Source organism: Vigna umbellata, chromosome 7, assembly GCF_029865625.1.
Source record: "Vigna umbellata cultivar VRB3 chromosome 7, Vumbellata_1.0, whole genome shotgun sequence".
NCBI lineage: Eukaryota > Viridiplantae > Streptophyta > Magnoliopsida > Fabales > Fabaceae > Vigna > Vigna umbellata.
In genome coordinates this window covers 45,726,245-45,744,578 of record NC_142171.1, presented here as the reverse complement: position 1 = coordinate 45,744,578, position 18,334 = coordinate 45,726,245, and the positions used below count along the sequence as shown (strand labels likewise).

The 18,334-nt window shown below is 34.2% G+C and overlaps 2 protein-coding genes across 3 annotated transcripts; both read left to right on the top strand.

Annotated features, from left to right (window-relative positions):
• The first annotated feature begins 3,558 nt into the window (after positions 1-3,558).
• Positions 3,559-9,544, top strand: LOC124848963 (calcium uptake protein, mitochondrial). Its single transcript, XM_047326789.2, has 7 exons — positions 3,559-3,992; positions 4,154-4,221; positions 5,994-6,217; positions 6,719-6,802; positions 7,048-7,261; positions 8,138-8,434; positions 8,682-9,544. Exons 1-7 carry the CDS (start codon positions 3,638-3,640, stop codon positions 8,898-8,900), a joined length of 1,461 nt encoding a protein of 486 aa, XP_047182745.1. The 5' UTR covers positions 3,559-3,637; the 3' UTR covers positions 8,901-9,544.
• Positions 9,545-10,423: 879 nt separating this feature from the next.
• Positions 10,424-14,502, top strand: LOC148196388 (protein PHOX1-like). Of its 2 annotated transcripts, XM_088093874.1 has the most exons (4): positions 10,424-10,573; positions 10,707-12,829; positions 12,929-13,164; positions 14,364-14,502. In XM_088093874.1, the coding sequence occupies exons 2-3, from the start codon at positions 10,711-10,713 to the stop codon at positions 13,063-13,065; spliced, it is 2,256 nt and encodes a 751-aa protein (XP_087950000.1). In that variant the 5' UTR covers positions 10,424-10,573; positions 10,707-10,710; the 3' UTR covers positions 13,066-13,164; positions 14,364-14,502. The 2 variants fall into 2 exon arrangements, with proteins under 2 accessions (XP_087950000.1, XP_087950001.1); XM_088093875.1 differs by lacking the exon at positions 10,424-10,573 and having other exon boundaries at positions 10,594-12,829.
• The last annotated feature ends 3,832 nt before the right edge of the window (positions 14,503-18,334 follow it).

Here is an 18,334-nt window from a genome sequence, read left to right as displayed (position 1 = left end):
AATTTGATCTGATTCTTAATTGTTTCAAAGAAGTTGACATTGCAAAAAAATGACAGTCACATAAAAGTTACTTAAAATTGTTTGTTCTGTTATGACATCAATGATACCTTCAATGCATAAAGTTAATACTAATGGTGCAATAGAGATTAAAGTTCATTTATCTCAAAGGTTTACAAAGTGTGAACCCTCGTAATTTGAGCATATAGATGCCTTGCATTTTATACATGATAGTTTTTCAGTAAAGAAAGACATGCAATCTAAGACTAAATCTGATGCAAGATTTGGATTTATGCAATAAAGGTGAATACATGTTTTAGATTAGTTTCATCCGATCTGTCACCCTTACATTATCGATGTTATTGATGTCATTGATAATGGTCATTGTGGAAATATATGCATTGTTTCTTTGTTGGGGATCCATGAAGTGTCATGACCACCTTATTCGACATGATTTGTTTAAAAAACTTATTGAGTGTTTAAAGAACTTAGCTAGTGGCATGATAAATATGAAAGATTAGAGGGAAACTATGATCAACTAGAAAAACTAATGAAGTCTTTAATAATCGACTCCTAATTAGGGATACATATTGTTATACAAGTGGATAACTATACCTGGGTTATGTTATTGCTAATCAATATAATATCATCTTAGTTTGTTTGTCATTGGTCCAAAATATTATGATCTTTTCGCTACGTACTAGATCACATTCTAATATAAGACAATATCGACTAATAAGTATAAGACATGTTCATAGTTCTCATTTTGTGCAGGTAAAGTGATTAGTATTTTGTACTAATATAAAATAATTTCCATTTACTAATTTTATTTATACATGTTCACCTATATAAATGTTGTCCTTTATCGATGGTGGATATCATATCATCTACATGTTGTTACCCTGAGGATCATGCATGGTCATCTTCTTTTGTCAGTATGGAGCAAACATTTGTAGAGTTGATGAGCATGAATACTAGTTATGTAGATTTGCATCACGACTGATATTTGTATTATGTAAATAGATTATATATATGCATGCAAATAATAAATACAAAATTCTTTAGTTACAAACATTACTTTAACGTTCAAAATAATATAAGACATAATAAAAATTCTACTATTACATGTAAATCAACATAGATCAAGAGATCATTAAATAAACATGTTGCTAGTTATGTAGAGTTGATGAGCATGAATACTAGTTATGTAGATTTGCATTATGACTGATATTTGCATTATGTAAATAGATTATATATATGCAAATAATAAATACAAAATTCTTTAGTTACAAACATTACTTTAACGTTCAAAACAATATAAGACATAATAAAAATGCTACTATTACATGTAAATCAACATAGATCAAGAGATCATTAAATAAACATGTTGCTAGCCAAATGTAGATGAATGTCTATGGTGTATATTATGACCTCCTCTGTTGTGACATTAACCAACACATGTTTGGTGAAGCGTAACTAACAATTATCAATGGTTGTCAAGTTAGCCTCTAGAACAACATTTGACAATAGTGAGATAGACTGATCATACCCAAATTGCCTTAACACACATTCAGGCAAATGACAATGAATAATCCCACCCACTCCGATGGAGCCAGAGAACATACAAATTGTTAGATGCGGACAAGTAATTCGATGTGAAGGCATTATACGTCAAGGATCTAATTGTACCCTAAACTCATGTAGGCTGGAAAACTGCCTCCCCGTCATAAAAATTGCGGTCTAGCCTCATTATAACTAGCCAACAACTACTTCCTTCTTATCTTAAAGAAGTGTTCTTAAAGAAGTGCTCATATATTCAACTCTACAAAAAAGTGCAAATGTATTTCAATAATGAAATAGTAAATAAAGAAAATCAAAGTGCAAAATATATGTGTACTTGTAAAAGATTTAAATATCAAGTTAATTGATTTGTCTTTACAAAGTTAACATTTCCAAGCTGCTCGTATAGGTGGGCAAGTGCAATAACTCCCCATGCATATTTGTCACATGATTGTAGATCTCTAAAGAGTATCAAGTTGGATACACAAATATATGTGACGCTCTTATCTACAAAAGTTGTGCATATAATAAGATGCAACAAATAGGCTTGTGCGACATACTTTTAGTGTTGGTTATCACAATAGTCATTATATACATCTTTTAACCAACTCAGGCTTACATGGCGACCATGACATTGCCTAAGCTCAGATGTAGCCCTCGTGCGATCCATGCCTAAAAGGTTCATGAAAGTTTTCAAAGCCCCTTCAAAGTTTAGAGGTTCATTCGGACAAAACTATTCCACTACAAATAGATGTAGCAAAAAAGACACATTATCTAGTGTGACTATCATCTCACTACTATAGACTTGAAAGGTGTTTGTCTCTCTGTGTTATCTCTTAATAAATGACAATTTAAACACCTTAGCGATGTAATTGTACAAAATATCACATATAGACATTAAACCAAAATCCAACATATAATCTTAAATAGTGACATGACATGTTTCAAATTTGTTTATTTTTTTTTCATGAGAGACTAACTTTGTCTCCCCTCGATCCTAAGAAAACAATTACATATAAAATTTAAATGAGTCATCAACCATAAAAAAAAAAACATTACTAACTTAATCTTTCCACAATACAAATACAAATATGTGATTCACATAACTTGACAAACAAATATGTGATTCACATACATGAGACAACAAAGAAGTGTTATGTAGACCTCCAAAATATCCAACTACTTTGTTTTTTTTATGAACATTATGGTGCTGCTTAATGACATTTTCCTATTACTAGTCAACATTAAAAGCAATTAATACTACAACTTCTTTAGTTTCACCATGAAGACCCCTTCTACTCTTAGGTCTCCTTTTAATTTCATCCTATGCAAAATTCTCAATCTAATATGTTGAGACATATTATGTTCTTACTATTTTTATAATAAATATATAATAAAAGAAATAATAAAAGAAATACACCTAATATATATATATATATGTGTGTGTGTGTGGATTTCAAAATCTAGAACATTTCGGATATCGAAATCTAATAATTGAATTTCAAAAACTAATACATTATCTAACATTATTTCAAAATCCAATTTTCAAATTCGAGTTTTCTTTTCCATCTACGAATTTCAACAATTCAAATATCATATAATTTTCTATTATTCCAAATAAACAATAAAAAATATAACTTAGTTGAGTTTACTGTGAAAAGAAAAAGAAAAAAAAGAGAGATAAAAGGTGAGGTGTAATGTGTGGGGAGAGTGAAGTAAGATTTGAGAAAAAAAGTATTTTGCCGTGGGATGCAAGATGGGAGAAATGGTGAAAAGTAAGAGAGAAAGTTTTTGTATTGTGCAGGGCTCTAGGGGTAGAGCGAATGTTGTGAGAAAGTAAATTATAAGAGAGAAATTAGGTTTTAGTCTTTTTACACTTGTGGCAAAGGCTATTTAGAGTTTATAAAACTTTGGGGGTGCAAAATGAAAAATGGGAGGTGCACGAAAAAAGCCCTCAACGGTTTTTTCATAAGCTTCTGTTTCGGCACCTAGATTCCGCACCAGGATTCAACACCCAGTTTATCTGTGCCTTCATTACTTAACGGTGTCTGCCTTACTAACAAGCACACACACCGTTAACATGTCTTCCTTTTCCTCCTTCAGAACCCGATCCTCACCGTTCATCGCCCAAAGCTTCTCGATCCATCGGTTCCAGATCCGCCACTCCTCTACCTCTTCCCCCGCCTCCTCGCTCCTCAACACCGCCGACCCAGTCCGAACCGGTTTCGGTCGAACTGCACTTTCGACCGCCCTGGCCGGCTCTGGTGTCCTAGGTCTTCTTCTGTTCGGCTTCTACTCTTTTTCGCCTACTTTAAATTTTGAATCCATCGCTTCTCTAGTTGACCGGTCAACACCGAATTCTGAAGATCAAAAACCACGTCGCACCTTCTTTCCCAAATTTTCACTTCCTGAAAGTTCTGGCTTGCTACTTGGAGGCAAGTTTCTCTCGCTTCCTCGAAATATTTAATTAATTAATTTTGTAAAGCTGATTGTTGGTTTTGGTTTTGTTAATACTACTGCTAATTATAATAATTATGATATTATTATTGATAATAAAAATAGTAAGAACAACGTCATTTGATTTTTTGTGGTGTAGATGAGTTCAGGAGAAATATTTTCTTCAACTATGAGAAGCGTATGCGGTTGCGAAGTCCTCCGGAAAAGGTGCATATTTATCACTTGCTGTTCTTATTTAATCAAATAAATTTTAACATAATAATCTTTTTCTACGTTCATAAAGTTTAATTCATGTTTGTAATTCTAGTTGGTTATTCTATTTTTTTTTACTTGAAAGTTGAAGTTAAATCTCGGAACTTTGGAAATGGAGTAAATATTTTGTGACGAATTTCATTCCGTTACCTTAAAGTGGGAGAAATTATTATATGTTCCCGACTGCGCTTTTGAGTCTAGATCAATCTTCATGTAATACATAATGGAATTTTATTTTATTAACACTATCTTGTAAATTAAAACGAATCTCAGTTGTGTCGTGGGATCGTATAATTGTTTTTTCCTTAAAAAGTGGCTTGAAAGAAAGGGAGGTGAGAGATGGAAAATGAAAGATGATAAATGTTATAAGTGATATGATGGTTAAGGAAGATAAACATTAAGAGAGAATGAGTGTCAATTTATATTTTTTTAATTTTTTAAAAAAACCTCTTTCGCTCCACCTTTTAGGAATGTAATTTTTTTCCTTTACTTTTATAAAAGTTAAACTGCATAGAGAATGCGTTTGGCTTAGCTCTTCCTTTAAATCAGAAGAAAAGTCCAAAGAAAGTTGGGCTAAATTCTACTTGAAAAAGTAATTTTAACCCCATATAGCAAGTCCTCCTATGTATAGAACGCAGAAAATATTCAATGCGTCTTATTTTTTTACATATAATAGATAGCTTTGGTTTTTCCTTTATTGTGTGTTTGTCCTTTAAGTGTGTTTGGATGAAAACTTTTTAGAGGGTAATTTATTTTTAAAATGTTTTATGACAAAATAGTTGTTTGGTTAGAGAATTTAAAAAAAAAATTGAAATTCTAAAAATTTATGAGTAATTTTAAAATTAGAAAATTTTAAATTTTACTTAAAATGTAAGAAATTAACATTTTTCGTACTTTGTCTTCTCTTACATCTCTGTCTTTTCTCTTCTTAATCTTTCCTGAGCTCTGTTGATGGGTTGTCCTTTAGACTTTGTTTGGATTATTTGTGGAGTTTTTTTTAGCTCATGTCAACTAGATTTGTACAGTCGACGCCTTTATAATTTTTTTTAGTCAATGTGTGCAGAAATTGTTTTCGATTGACATTGCCAATGTTTTTGTCCAAAATTGGTTAGGAGTTTTTTTAGTATCGAATGGGAAACTTTAAACCAACCTCGACTAGTATTCTTTTGGCTAATGACAGTTGATGGAATTTTTTTTAAGTCAGCAAAAATGACCTTTATCAATATTGTTGAAGATTACTATTAGCCAAAATAATTGTGGTCGACCTTACCTTAAAATAACTTCGGCTAATGTCAATTCAAAATAACTCTTGTTGACATCACCTTAAAAATCTTGTGGATTTTGGCCAAAAGGTAATCCTGACCTGCTTGAACTAAAAAATATTATGACTGATATTTTTTAACTATTAAATAAATTTTTATATTTGGTGATAATTGAAATACTCTACACATAGGAATAAAACTCAATAAATTTTTTATTATTTTATCCTAACAAAACATTTACAAAATGAATTAATTTAACATAAGAGCAATTCAAATTCAGCATAATAGAATCTCTTGGGAATTGTAAAATTCTCTATCTAAACCCATGGTTAATTTTTATTTATTTTTATCTTGTAGGGAATTAGGGGGAATGATAAGAGAATATAGCATTGCAAAGTTAATGTTATGTAAATGTTTTCAAATGATCACTGCATTGACAATGTCTACTATTGTTTTTTGATTAAGGTTTTTGAGTACTTTGCATCTGATCGCAGTCCAAAAGGAGAAGTACTGATGAAACCAGCAGACCTGATGCGGGCAGTGGTTCCTGTTTTCCCTCCATCTGAATCCAACCTTGTTAGAGATGGATACTTGGAAGGAGAAAGGAGTCCGGGTCATTTACGCTGCCCTCCTTCTGAATTTTTTATGCTTTTTGATGTAAACGATGATGGGCTTATATCTTTTAAAGAGTGAGTCATCTCCTCCATTAATGTTTTCTTCTTTGTTAAGTGTTGTGATGGGGGAAATTGGGTATATCTCCATTTTCTATTGTGTGCAAGCTGAGTTTTGTTTGGTTTCACACAAAGTGTAATTTTCATGGTTTTTTGTGCAGATTTTTCAAAACATGAAACAAAGTAAAAATGAGGTGATGAATTTGTAATTGTTAGTGGAAGTATGAAACGAAAAGAGAAAATGTTTTGACAAACTAAATATCCTTTGTTTTCTTCTCTTTCCTTTTTAGTTGCAAAGGATGTCTAAGACCTGTTATGGGAATGGGGATAGGGTAAAGTGGAAGCAAAGCAGCCTATGAATGAATTCAATTGAGGATGAAGCAGTCCTCAAAGGGGCTTGCTGCCACTTTAACTAAGGTTATTTGGCTTTTTTGTTGTTGTTTGTACTTTCTTTTCATCTATCTAATTCATGTTCTATGTTTGTATGTGTCCAACTTCTGTTCTTTTTCTCTGGAGCAGGTATATCTTTTTTGTAACACTACTCAGCATCCCGGAATCAAGTTTTACAGTGGCATTTAAAATGTTTGATATCAACAATAATGGGTGAGTGTTCGTGCTACTCCTTTGCCAGTAACTCTACCATTATATTCATCAGTCATTTTTTTGAGGATATTGCTATTAGATTGTTGCAAACATGCAATGACATCAATTTCAAGGCTACACAAAGTGTTGCCTTGTAATTGTAGCTACTTTGAATTCGATTTGTAGCCTTGTGGGTGCTTGGTTTTCCAGTATTATATCTCTCTTCCGATGACATCAGTTTGCTTTTCCCATTTACAACTTTACAGGGAAATAAGTAAGGAAGAGTTCAAGAAAGTGATGGCATTGATGCGATCTCGTCATCGACAGGGTGTTCACCACAGGGATGGACTGCGAACTGGCCTAAAGGTGAACCATTCTGTTGAAGATGGAGGGCTGGTGGAATATTTTTTTGATAAAGATGGAAATGGATGCCTCCAGCATGATAAATTTGTTAAATTTTTGAGAGACTTGCATGATGAGGTAAATTGCTAGTTGCTTCAATCATAGTTTCTTCATGGGGTTTGAAGGATAGCGATAAATGGTTGCTTTGTCACTTCTTCTCCACATGTTTTTGGAAAATCATTATTAGTTGTCTGACCATATATGATATATTGCACCGATATACGCACCTGGAAAAATAGATCTTATACTTTTTTATGTTTTCATTATCATTAACGTGGTGGAGGTAGTTGTGACTTGTGGTGATGGCATTAAGAACCGCCAAAACTTTATTTGCTTTTATGTGCAATCTGAGGTAGTTTTAACAAACTTTAATGTTTGCAAATTTAAGTTTCTTAGTTATGTTGGACACTTTAGGAAGGATGCAGAGTAGTTGTAATAAATTTTAGTGTTTGCAAATATAAGTTTCTTAGTTATTTTAGACACTTTAGGAAGGATGCAGAGTAGTTCTAACAGAGCTAGAGATAGTTACAATGGTGCTCAGGGTACTCAAGAGACGCTGATATCTTCCCACTCCAAGAATTCAAACCTTTCCAATTTGCTAAGATGCCTCATCCCTCTCTCTCAACCCTTCTATTATTTATAGTCACAGAGGGCTTATTCAAACTATCTCCTATAAATTAAGAAATGCTAAATAATTAACCTATTGTTAGTTACTAACTACTAATTAATGGGGCTTAACTAACAGTATTTGACGTATGGAACTGTGATTTAATGAGATAACTTGATTCTTGAGCTTCTACGTGAACAATTGTGTATGTTTGAATTCCCGCCATAAATTTTATGTACGAGATTGATCACTTCCATTTTCTGTAAAAGTTTCATATGTGTAGAATGTTTTCTACGGTGACCTCAGAAGTGATTACGTATGACCGTTAGTTTCAATATTTTACGTAGATTCTGAGACTGGAGTTTGCTCATTATGACTACAAATCACAACAAACCATATCAGCCAAGGACTTTGCACTCTCCATGGTTGCTTCTGCAGACATGAGTCATCTAAGCAGGTTGCTTAAACGGGTTGATATGTTGAATGATGATCCATGCCTCAAGGATGCACGTATCACATTCGAGGATTTCAAAAACTTTGCAGAGCTACGAAAAAAATTGTTGCCATTTTCATTGGCTGTTTTTAGTTTTGGAGAAGTAAACGGTCTGTTGACAAGAGACGATTTTCAGAGGGCAGCATCACAGGTACGTCATTTTATCTTTAATATTTTGCTCAACATAGCACTTATGCATTGGTGCTTACAATGAGTGTACATTTTTACGGAGGATTCAATTCTTATTTTATCTAATCAATGTTGCAATTTTATTTCTGCTATTACCTTCTGAGTTATATGATCCGGGTGCTTTTCAAATTTCTTTTCCTTCACCATTTTTGTAGATTATATATAGCTAGGATAGTAAAATCTTAATTTGTTTAATTGTTATAATTTAGGTATGCGGCATATCTCTCTCGGACAATGTGGTTGAAATTGTTTTCCATTTGTTTGACACAAATCGGGACGGAAATCTAAGTTTTGGTGAGTTTGTGAGGGTGCTACACAAGCGAGAATGGGACATTGCACAACCCGTGGAGAAAGGAATCATGGGTTGGTTATCATGCTTCTGGAATTCTAGTAATAACAGCTTCTCATCTTCTGGGTTGTTTTCCTGATGTAGAAAAGTTATTCACAAACATATTTCAAGTAGAGACAAAACAGAAGGGATTGGAACCGTTGGGGGAAGTAAATATTGAAAGAAAAATAAAGGAAAAGACGGGCAGTGGTTTTGGTCTGGGACTTGAAGTTTACCGTAAAATCCATTTGTCAAAACTGGTCTTCCTGATATAATCTCAATTTGCAAGTACCCTCAAAGAAAAGGTGGTCACAGAAATATTATCCTTTTGATAGCTCAGACATATCCAACAACTATGTTGCAACTGCAAAATCAATGTTATGCCCTTTACCAAGGAGGTCAACCCCTTAGCACCTGGAAATATTTTGCCATGTATGTACCCCAGCTTGTAATCTGCGCTCAGCATTCACTATCAATGTCTGAGGTAGTAAATTTACTGTTTCCGAATGCCTACGATTGTTCTTATCTGCAGTGTATGTTGATCTAATGTGATACCTAACCCTATATGGGTACGACACTTACAAGCCCTTAAGTAATAATGCACATTACAGAATGCAGCCAGCTATATTGCCTAGAGAAAACTGATGGAACAAGTTACAATGTATTAAATATACACTACAATGTACTTCTTTCTTTCCTCATGTATTGATGTCATGCATATATTATGAAATATGAATTGGTTTATGTTTGGACTAAAATATTCTTACTCAATCATCTTCTCCAGCTAAAACCATTTACATAATGGATTTTGATGTTATTCTTCCTACTTTTTGTATCCATTCTACTCTTCAAAATACATGATTAAGTATTTGATAAGACAGTGTGGTTTAGGCTTTGTGAACACTTTGAATAGCTATAAATAAGATATTTTTTTTAGTTATTTAATGCATTCTTCTACCATAATATTCTTGTATAATTGATATGTATGATATAGTGAATGAATTCCAAAACAAGTTATAAGTGCATAAACACTATTAAATTAATAGCATAAAAATTATTTGAACTATGGGAAGGATTTAGAAAAGAATTTATTGGAAGACAAATATATTTTTAATCTCTATTTTAAAAATGTATTCTATAATAAAAAACTGAGTCATCTTTTTCCCATCTGTTTAGAAGCTATCTTACTCGAAGCTATCTTAACTCGATTATTTGAATTTAAGTTCTAAGAGGAAGGTATCTTATTCCCATGTGTTTAGAAGCTGTATTTATTTTATAATTTTAAAATTGAAGAGAGGAGAAAAGTGATAGAAAAATGAGAAGCAAAAGTGTTGAGAAAAGTGTGGTTGTGATTAAGAAGTGGTCAAAGGGTGAAACGATAAAGAAAAAAATTAGCAAGTAAAGGAGGGACCAAAATAAATTACAAACACTGCGAAGGAAAAGGTCCACACGTGAAAATTAAATCAAACAAACATTTTTGTGAAGTGGGAGAACTTGACCGAACGACGTCGCTTGACTCCTATTTTAGGTACACATTTTTGAATCACGTCAACCCTACCTTGTCTCACTCCACATGCCTTTTGCGCTGTGTTATTGATTATTAATCTTCTAATAATAATAATAAAACTCCCACACTTTTCTTTCTTCCTTTCATTTCATAATTCAATCATTCATTCATTTTCTTCCTTCTCCCATATTTGACTTGAGGCAAAAGAAACCCTAAGCCAAAAAAAGGGAAAGGAGGAATACCAATCTCCATAATCATATAACCAAGTAACCTAAAATATCTCTCTCTTTCACTTGTTCTATTTATTTTTAACATTTCGGATTCAATTTCATTAATTGTTATAACTTATATTTTTGAATTTAATTAAATTTAATTTTTTCACGACAATCGATGATTCAGTTATATGGGGAAGCCGGCGGGTAAAAAGAAAGATCATGAGATTCCCGCTCCCACGACGAGGGCGAACGGTCACCACCAGCCGACAAAATCATGGGAGGAGAAACGAGGGGCGGCGGCGGCGGCTGCGTCGTCGTCGGCGGCGACGTCGAAGGTGCTGGACGAGGACACGGCGATGTTCATAAACATGTCGCATGAGCTTCGAGAGGAAGGGAACCGGTTGTTTCAAAGGAAGGACCACGAGGGAGCGATGTTGAAGTACGAAAAGGCTCTGAAGCTTCTGCCGCGGAACCACATCGACATGGCGCACCTCCACACCAGCATGGCCATCTGCTACATGCAGCTGGGACTGGGCGAGTACCCGCGCGCCATCAGCGAGTGCAACATGGCGCTGCAGGTGTCGCCGCGCTACACCAAGGCGCTGCTGAAGCGGGCCAAGTGCTACGAGGCGCTGAACCGCTTGGACCTGGCGATGCGGGACGTGCGCGTGGTTCTGAATTTGGAGCCCAATAACTCGACGGCGCTGGAGGTTTTGGATAGCTTGAGGGAGACGATGGAGGAGAAGGGGATTGTGCTTGATGAGACGGAGATAGCCCTCGCGGCGCTTCAGCAGCATCCGGAGCCGCCGTCTGCGCGGCTGAGGAAGGTGGTGAGGGAGAAGATCAAGAAGAATAAGAAGGAAAACAAGGGGGAGGATGAGGGGAAGGCGAAGAAGATTATCGTTGAAGAGAAGGTTAAGGCTGATAATGTTAGGAAAAAGGAAAAAGAGAAATCGGGGAAAGTGGAGAAGGGAAAATTGGGCAAGGAAGATAAAGGGAAATTGGCGAAGGAAGACAAAGGGAAACTGGGGAAAGAAGAGAAAGAGAATTTGGGGAAGGAAGAAAAAGAGAAATTGGGGAAAGAAGAAAAAGGGGTTGTTACTAGGACTGTGAAGTTGATATATGGAGAGGATATTAGATGGGCGCAATTGCCTGTGAATTGTGGAATTAGGTTGGTGAGGGATGTGATAAGGGATAAGTTTCCGGGGTTGAAGGGTGTTCTTGTGAAGTATAAGGACAGGGAGGGTGATTTGGTTACTATAACTAATACTTCTGAATTGAGGCTGGCTGAAACTTGTCATGTTCTTGGGTCGATTCGGCTTTATGTGACCAAGGTTGAGCCGGAAGAGGAGCCATTTTATGATGATGGGGTTGTGGCGGATGGTGAAAAGGTGAAGGCGGTTGAGAATGGGAATGGAGGTGTGGGGAAGGGGAGGAGTAGTACTGTGGAGGATTGGCTTGTGCAGTTTGCTAGGTTGTTTAAGAATCATGTTGGATTTGATTCAGATGCGTATTTGGATATTCATGGGATTGGGATGAAGTTGTATTCGGAGGCCATGGAGGATGCAGTGACAAGTGAGGCTGCTCAGGAACTGTTTGAGATTGCTGCAGATAGGTTTCAGGAGATGGCGGCTTTAGCTTTGTTCAATTGGGGGAGTGTGCATATGTCAAGGGCTAGGAAGAGGGTGAGTCTTACGGAGGATGGATCGAGGGATTCTTCGTTTGAGTGTATTCAAGCTGCTTATGAATGGGCTCAGAAGGAGTATATGAAAGCAGAGAAGAGATTTGGAGAGGCTGTTAGAATCAAACCAGATTTTTATGAAGGGCTTCTTGCTCTAGGGCATCAGCAATTTGAGCAAGCAAGGCTGTGCTGGTGTTATTTGACTGCAACCGAGAAGGATTTAGAAGTCAGCCATTCGGATGAGGTTGTGGAGCTCTTTAACAAGGCTGAGGACAACATGGAGAAAGGCATGATGATGTGGGAGGAGATGGAGGAGCGGCGATTGAATGGACTGTCCAAAACGGATAAGTATAAAGAGCAGCTAGAGAAAATGGGGTTGCATGGTCTTTTCAGGGATGTTTCTGCTGATGAAGCTGATGAACAGGCTGCAAGGATGAGGTTGCAAATATATCTTTTATGGGGCACTTTGTTGTATGAGCGTTCTGTTGTGGAGTATAAGCTAGGCCTGCCAACATGGGAAGAATGTGTAGAGGTTGCAGTTGAAAAATTTGAACTGGCTGGAGCTTCAACAACTGATATTGGGGTCATGATAAAGAATCATTGTTCTAATGAAACGGCAATGGAAGGTATGAAATGGGAAACTGTGGTCCGGAGTGTGTATTTCTCAAATTTCCTTCAGTTTCAAATGTTTCAGGGAACTGACAATCCTATTCTCTTAATGGCAGGGTTCAAAATTGATGAGATAGTGCAAGCTTGGAATGAGATGTATGATGGTTGGCAGTTTGATGTTCCATCATTTCGACTTGAACCACTGTTCCGTCGGCGGGTTCCAAAACTCCATTACATCCTGGAGCAATTTTGAGTTCTCTTCTTGTGTTTGTTATTCTTTATAGAGGCAATATTATTGCTTCTATTTTCTTTACAAGTTTTTGAAGGGCTTCTTCTTTCCATTCTAAGACAGGTAAGTAAGACCATGCTTGTACAACAGTTTCGTTTGCATGTACCTATTGAAAATGTTTCAAACTGTTTAGAGAATTTAGGGAGATTTGGTAGAATCATAAAATTGTACTGCTTATCCCTTTTGACTGAAATTGTGTTTCTGTGAACAATGGAATGCTGTGTCTAGTGTTTTCTGTTGTTCAAAATTTTAATGGTATCTTTCTGGGCTGGATGATGAACTATCTTTTCTGGTTTTAGGCTCTCAAAAGTTGAGAGTTTAAAATCTTGATTTCGGTGTTCAGAACACTCATAGGGGGATTGAAGGGCAGCTAAATGCACTAGGCTCCAACACCATGGGTCTAGAGAGGGTAGATTTCAGAAAACTTTTATTTGTACAAGTTATACAACTATAGGTGCATATGCCTGGGATATATCGTAGAAATACTATAATTTACAAATTATATGCTTCATGGAATCACAACTAGATGCTCATGTCTTTATTACTTTCTGAGATGATTCTGTGATGTGTTTGATGCAACAAGTTATTATAAGGCTATAGACTAGTGAGGTTTCTAATCTAATCTGTTATATTTCTCGGAAAAGGATTATCATGTGAAATTCTGCATTGATTTTATGGTGAGATTGTGTAAGAGATAGGCCTTGTGTAAACATATTACAATAAAAGGCTTCTGGCCTCATGGGATATGTAGCAGTCATCTCTAGTCAAAATATTTTGGGGAATGAATGGCCTTTGCTATGCTGTCCCCATGAGATAAAAATAGACTCTCACTCACATGCATAAAGTGTATACAACAGAGGAAAAGAAAAGAAAACTACTGATTTATGTGATAAGGCTTTTGAATTTTTAATGGGATTGATGAAATTAGATGATTTGAATTTCTATTATTGGTATGATACATGGTGATGGTAGCCTCTGGTTCTTCTGGATGAATGGATTCTAGATCAGTTTATCCCCACCCTGGAAGAAACTGTCGCCATTTTCCATTTGTAATATTGTTGGATTAATGCGATAAGTGTATGAACTAACTAGTCACTTTAGAGAACAAATTCGTACTTTATCTTTTCCTTTAGCATGATCAATATTTTCATCTTCAACTTCTAAATGGTCTACTTTTTGTGGTCTACTTTTTAATTAAGTTTTTGTCGAATGATGACATCTATATGATTGCCCTGATGGAATTATTTGCGTTTTGGTTGCAGGTATTCTTTCTTCACACTGTTGACTTGTTGATTGGTGCTACGATTGTATTATTCTTTTGCATTGCAGTTTTGTACAAGGTTGAGATGTTTAGGCTAGGAAAAGCCTAGTCATATATGATTTGTCATCTTTTAGAGGGGATGTGTGTGGTGAGTGTATCATTCTTTACTGTTGTGATATATCAATATATGATTGCATTTGTTTGTTTTAGTGAGAGATTTGATTTGATTTATTAGCTCTGGGGTTTGATGATTATTTTAGTTGTCAAATTGCCATCTGTAATAGTATACAAGTGTTGTATTGTACATTATACATTTTTTAATCACATTCTCCTGAGTGAGTTATGCGCACTTCGTGTTTGAATCATCAGTCATCCACATCTTGGTTCTCATGTTTTGCATTTTTTTATTGGTTATTTAAGTTTAATACTTTAAGGTTTCATTTTATTGATTAAGATTTCTTGGATTTAGTTTACATTAACTTCCCAGGACGAATAGAAACACAAATAAGCTGAGATCTAAGCAATCTCTATTATACTGTTTTCTTGAATAGATATTTATTGTTGTATTTAATTTAAACTGAGATCTCCCCTTTGCAGTATATATATAGCAATTAATGGGATTAGTTTTTTTTGTATAATTTATTTTAACCTTTCATTCATATCATAAATTGTCTATAATGAGAGTGTAAGTATTTTTATTGTACAATTATAACGATTACCAAAAGGTAGATTATTTTGTAATTCTTCTTTCACATATTTATTTATAATTTGATAACTATTTATTATAATAATAGTTATTTCAAACTTATCAATTTGATTTTTTATCTTTTATTTCATAAAAAATGGCAACATTTGTTTTCGTTAGGATTTGAAGATACAGGGCATCAAGGTGGCATATTCAAAATCTTAATTTAGTCTTTCATTTTGTAAATTAGACATCAATTAGTGGTCAAATCAATGTCTAAATGTACATTGATAAGTTAAATTATCTATCTATATTTTGAGGATGTGGTTGTTGGCACATCAAATCAAATTGCCCACTCTCCACTTCTAATTTAGTATTTTAAATTTCTAAATTACCCTTATCCATATGCTTTCCACAATTTTGGTCAATTTAAATTTTGATTTGTCATATTTTATACTTTAGGATTTTTTTTAAAATTTTATTCTCTACTATTTAGGCGATGACCCTTGCACTTTTCATTTATTTGGAATTCTTTTTCTTTTACACATGAAGATATTAATTTTTATTTTCGTAACCATTTAATTCTTAAATTTCAAATTATTAAGATATTAACAGTTGAGGATCAAAATTTTAGACACTGCAAAGTTATACAGAATAGCTAACAATTTATAAAGGTCAAATTTGAATAGATGAAACTGTAAGATTTAATTATTGAATTTAATTAGTAATTTTTTACACTATCATTTAATTGTACATGGTCATATATATATATATGATGTTTAATTTGTAATAATTACTTTAATACCCATATATAACATACTTATAACTAGTTAATAGACATAGAACTCTCCACAATTGTAAACTAAATTTTTATTTATATATTTTAAAATAATAAATAATATAAACATTCCAAACTCATTGCAATAGATACAATAATTAGATTTGAGTTAAAATTCAATTTTGTGAAATGAAAGTTATTGCATGAGATTAACTCAAACAATGACATTAGCTCAAGTACAAAATAATATGACTTGAAAAATCAATTCATATTTAAGTGTTAGCATTTCTTCTTTTAAGTTGTGGTTTTAGGTTGGAGTCATAACTTAAAAGTACAAAGTAATATCATTGGACAATGAATTCACATTTAAGTTTTAGTACTTCTTTTTTCTTTTAAGTTGTTTTAGGTTAGAGTCAGATATGTGTCACTATGATCTTTTATTTATAATTTTCATCATTCAAACAATTAAAATGATTGTTCAAGCAATAAAGTATCCGCAAGGTGACGAGTTATTGGTGTTATATGTTGTAATAATAATGTTAGACTATTGCAAAAGAGACTTTGCTCAATGTAGTATGCTAACATTTAAAATTTTTAATGTCAATTAATTTTGCATTGTTAAAATCATTGATTGGTTTTAATTTCTTTTATTTATTTTATTCTTTCTCTCATTCCGAAACACACCAAAATAAGTCTTTTCTTATTCTACTTTTTTTCTTTTAAAAATATTCTGGGTTTATTAAATACTCTCGTTTTATAGATCCTTACTAGTTTTGAGATTGTATGAGAAGTTCCTGTTGTATCTTGGGGAACTTGCGCAAAACATTGCAGATAAGTTCTTAAGGACAATGAATCTACATGTCTCAAGAAATTTTGTTCGTGTTTCTATCAGCATTTCTACAACAATCTTAAGGACTTATGGCTGACATCAACAACTCAATCCCGAAGGATCAAAACTTTGTTTCCAAACCTCAAACGGTATTTGCGAAACCACTTAAAGACGTGTCAAAGTAGAGATCTTCTATAGACAAAACTTCTGGAGGCTAGTAAGATACTCGCAGCAACGATGGCTTCTGATCGCATTTGTAGGGACCGCGAATAAGGATGAAGAAGAGGGAGACGAGGCGACAACTTGGAGTTTGTTGGAGTTAGGATGTGAACTCTAATTTTCATGTGTCATGCCTTTGTAATGTTTGAGGAAAGGTGGAGAAGATTTTCTCTCCAGAGAAAGGAAAAGAAATAAGAAGATGAGGTACTTGAGTAAATTTTCGTATACTTTACCTACAAAGAAAAAATCAAAACCAAGTATTTTCTTGTTTACCAATCTTAAATATTTTAAAATTGTGGGGGTGTAGGTAATTTTACTTAATTACTTAAAGAAATAAATTTGGCTTTTCACCTAATGATATTACTCTAAATTTGGAAGTAGAGAATATGTCGTTATATATTTATATATGAACGACATGCTAATGATTGACACATGCAATCAGATAATATTTAAAATTAAGGTTTCTATGATCAAATTTTGAAATGAAAGACATAGGTGAAACCGATGTGATGTTAGGTATTAGAATCATAAGGAAAGGAGATCGTATTATTACTATGCTAAGAACAATATATTGAGAAACTTCTTAAGAAGTTTAGGTTTTATGACCTCAAACCAGTGAGTATCCCTTATGATGCTAATTCTAAATTAATAAAATAAAATCTATATCTTAGTCTCAGTATGCCCAGATAATCGGGAACTTATTGCACTTGATGAGCTTTTCTAGACCTGATATTGCTTATGTAGTAGGTAGACTGAGTAGATACACTTAATGTCCAATTCAAGAACATTGGGATGCACTTACTAGGCTTATGAGATACTTAAGAGGTTCAATGGATTATGCCATTGAATACATTGGATTTCCCGCTGTACTAGAAGGGTACATTGATGCTAACTGGATCTCTGATTCAGATGAGACAAAACCCACTAGTGGTTATGTATTCACACTTGGGGGTGGTGCGATTACATGGAGATCAGTTAGGCAAATAATTATTGCAAAATCAACAATGGAATCTTAGTTTGTTGCTCTTGAGATGACTGATAGTGAGGCTGAGTGGTTGAAAAACTTCTTAGCAAACATTTCACTAAGAATGAAACCAACCCCATCGGTGTCAATACACTATGATTGCCAATCGACAATAGCTATAGCTAAAAATAAAAATTGCAATGGAAAGAATATACATATCCAATTGAGACGATATTTGGTGAAGCGGCTGCTAAAGAGTGAAACCATTTCCATTGATTATGTGAAGTCATAACGGAATCTAGCATATCCTCTAACAAAAACCCTAGGAAGACAAATGATATTAGAAACATCGAGGGGAATGAGACTTAAGCCACTTGCAAACAAACAAGTGATGGTAACCCAACCTTTGTGATTGGAGATCCCATGAATAAGGTTCATATGGGTAAAAACAAGTCACTTGTTAGTTCTGATAGCACTAAATTGATTTTAATCAATTA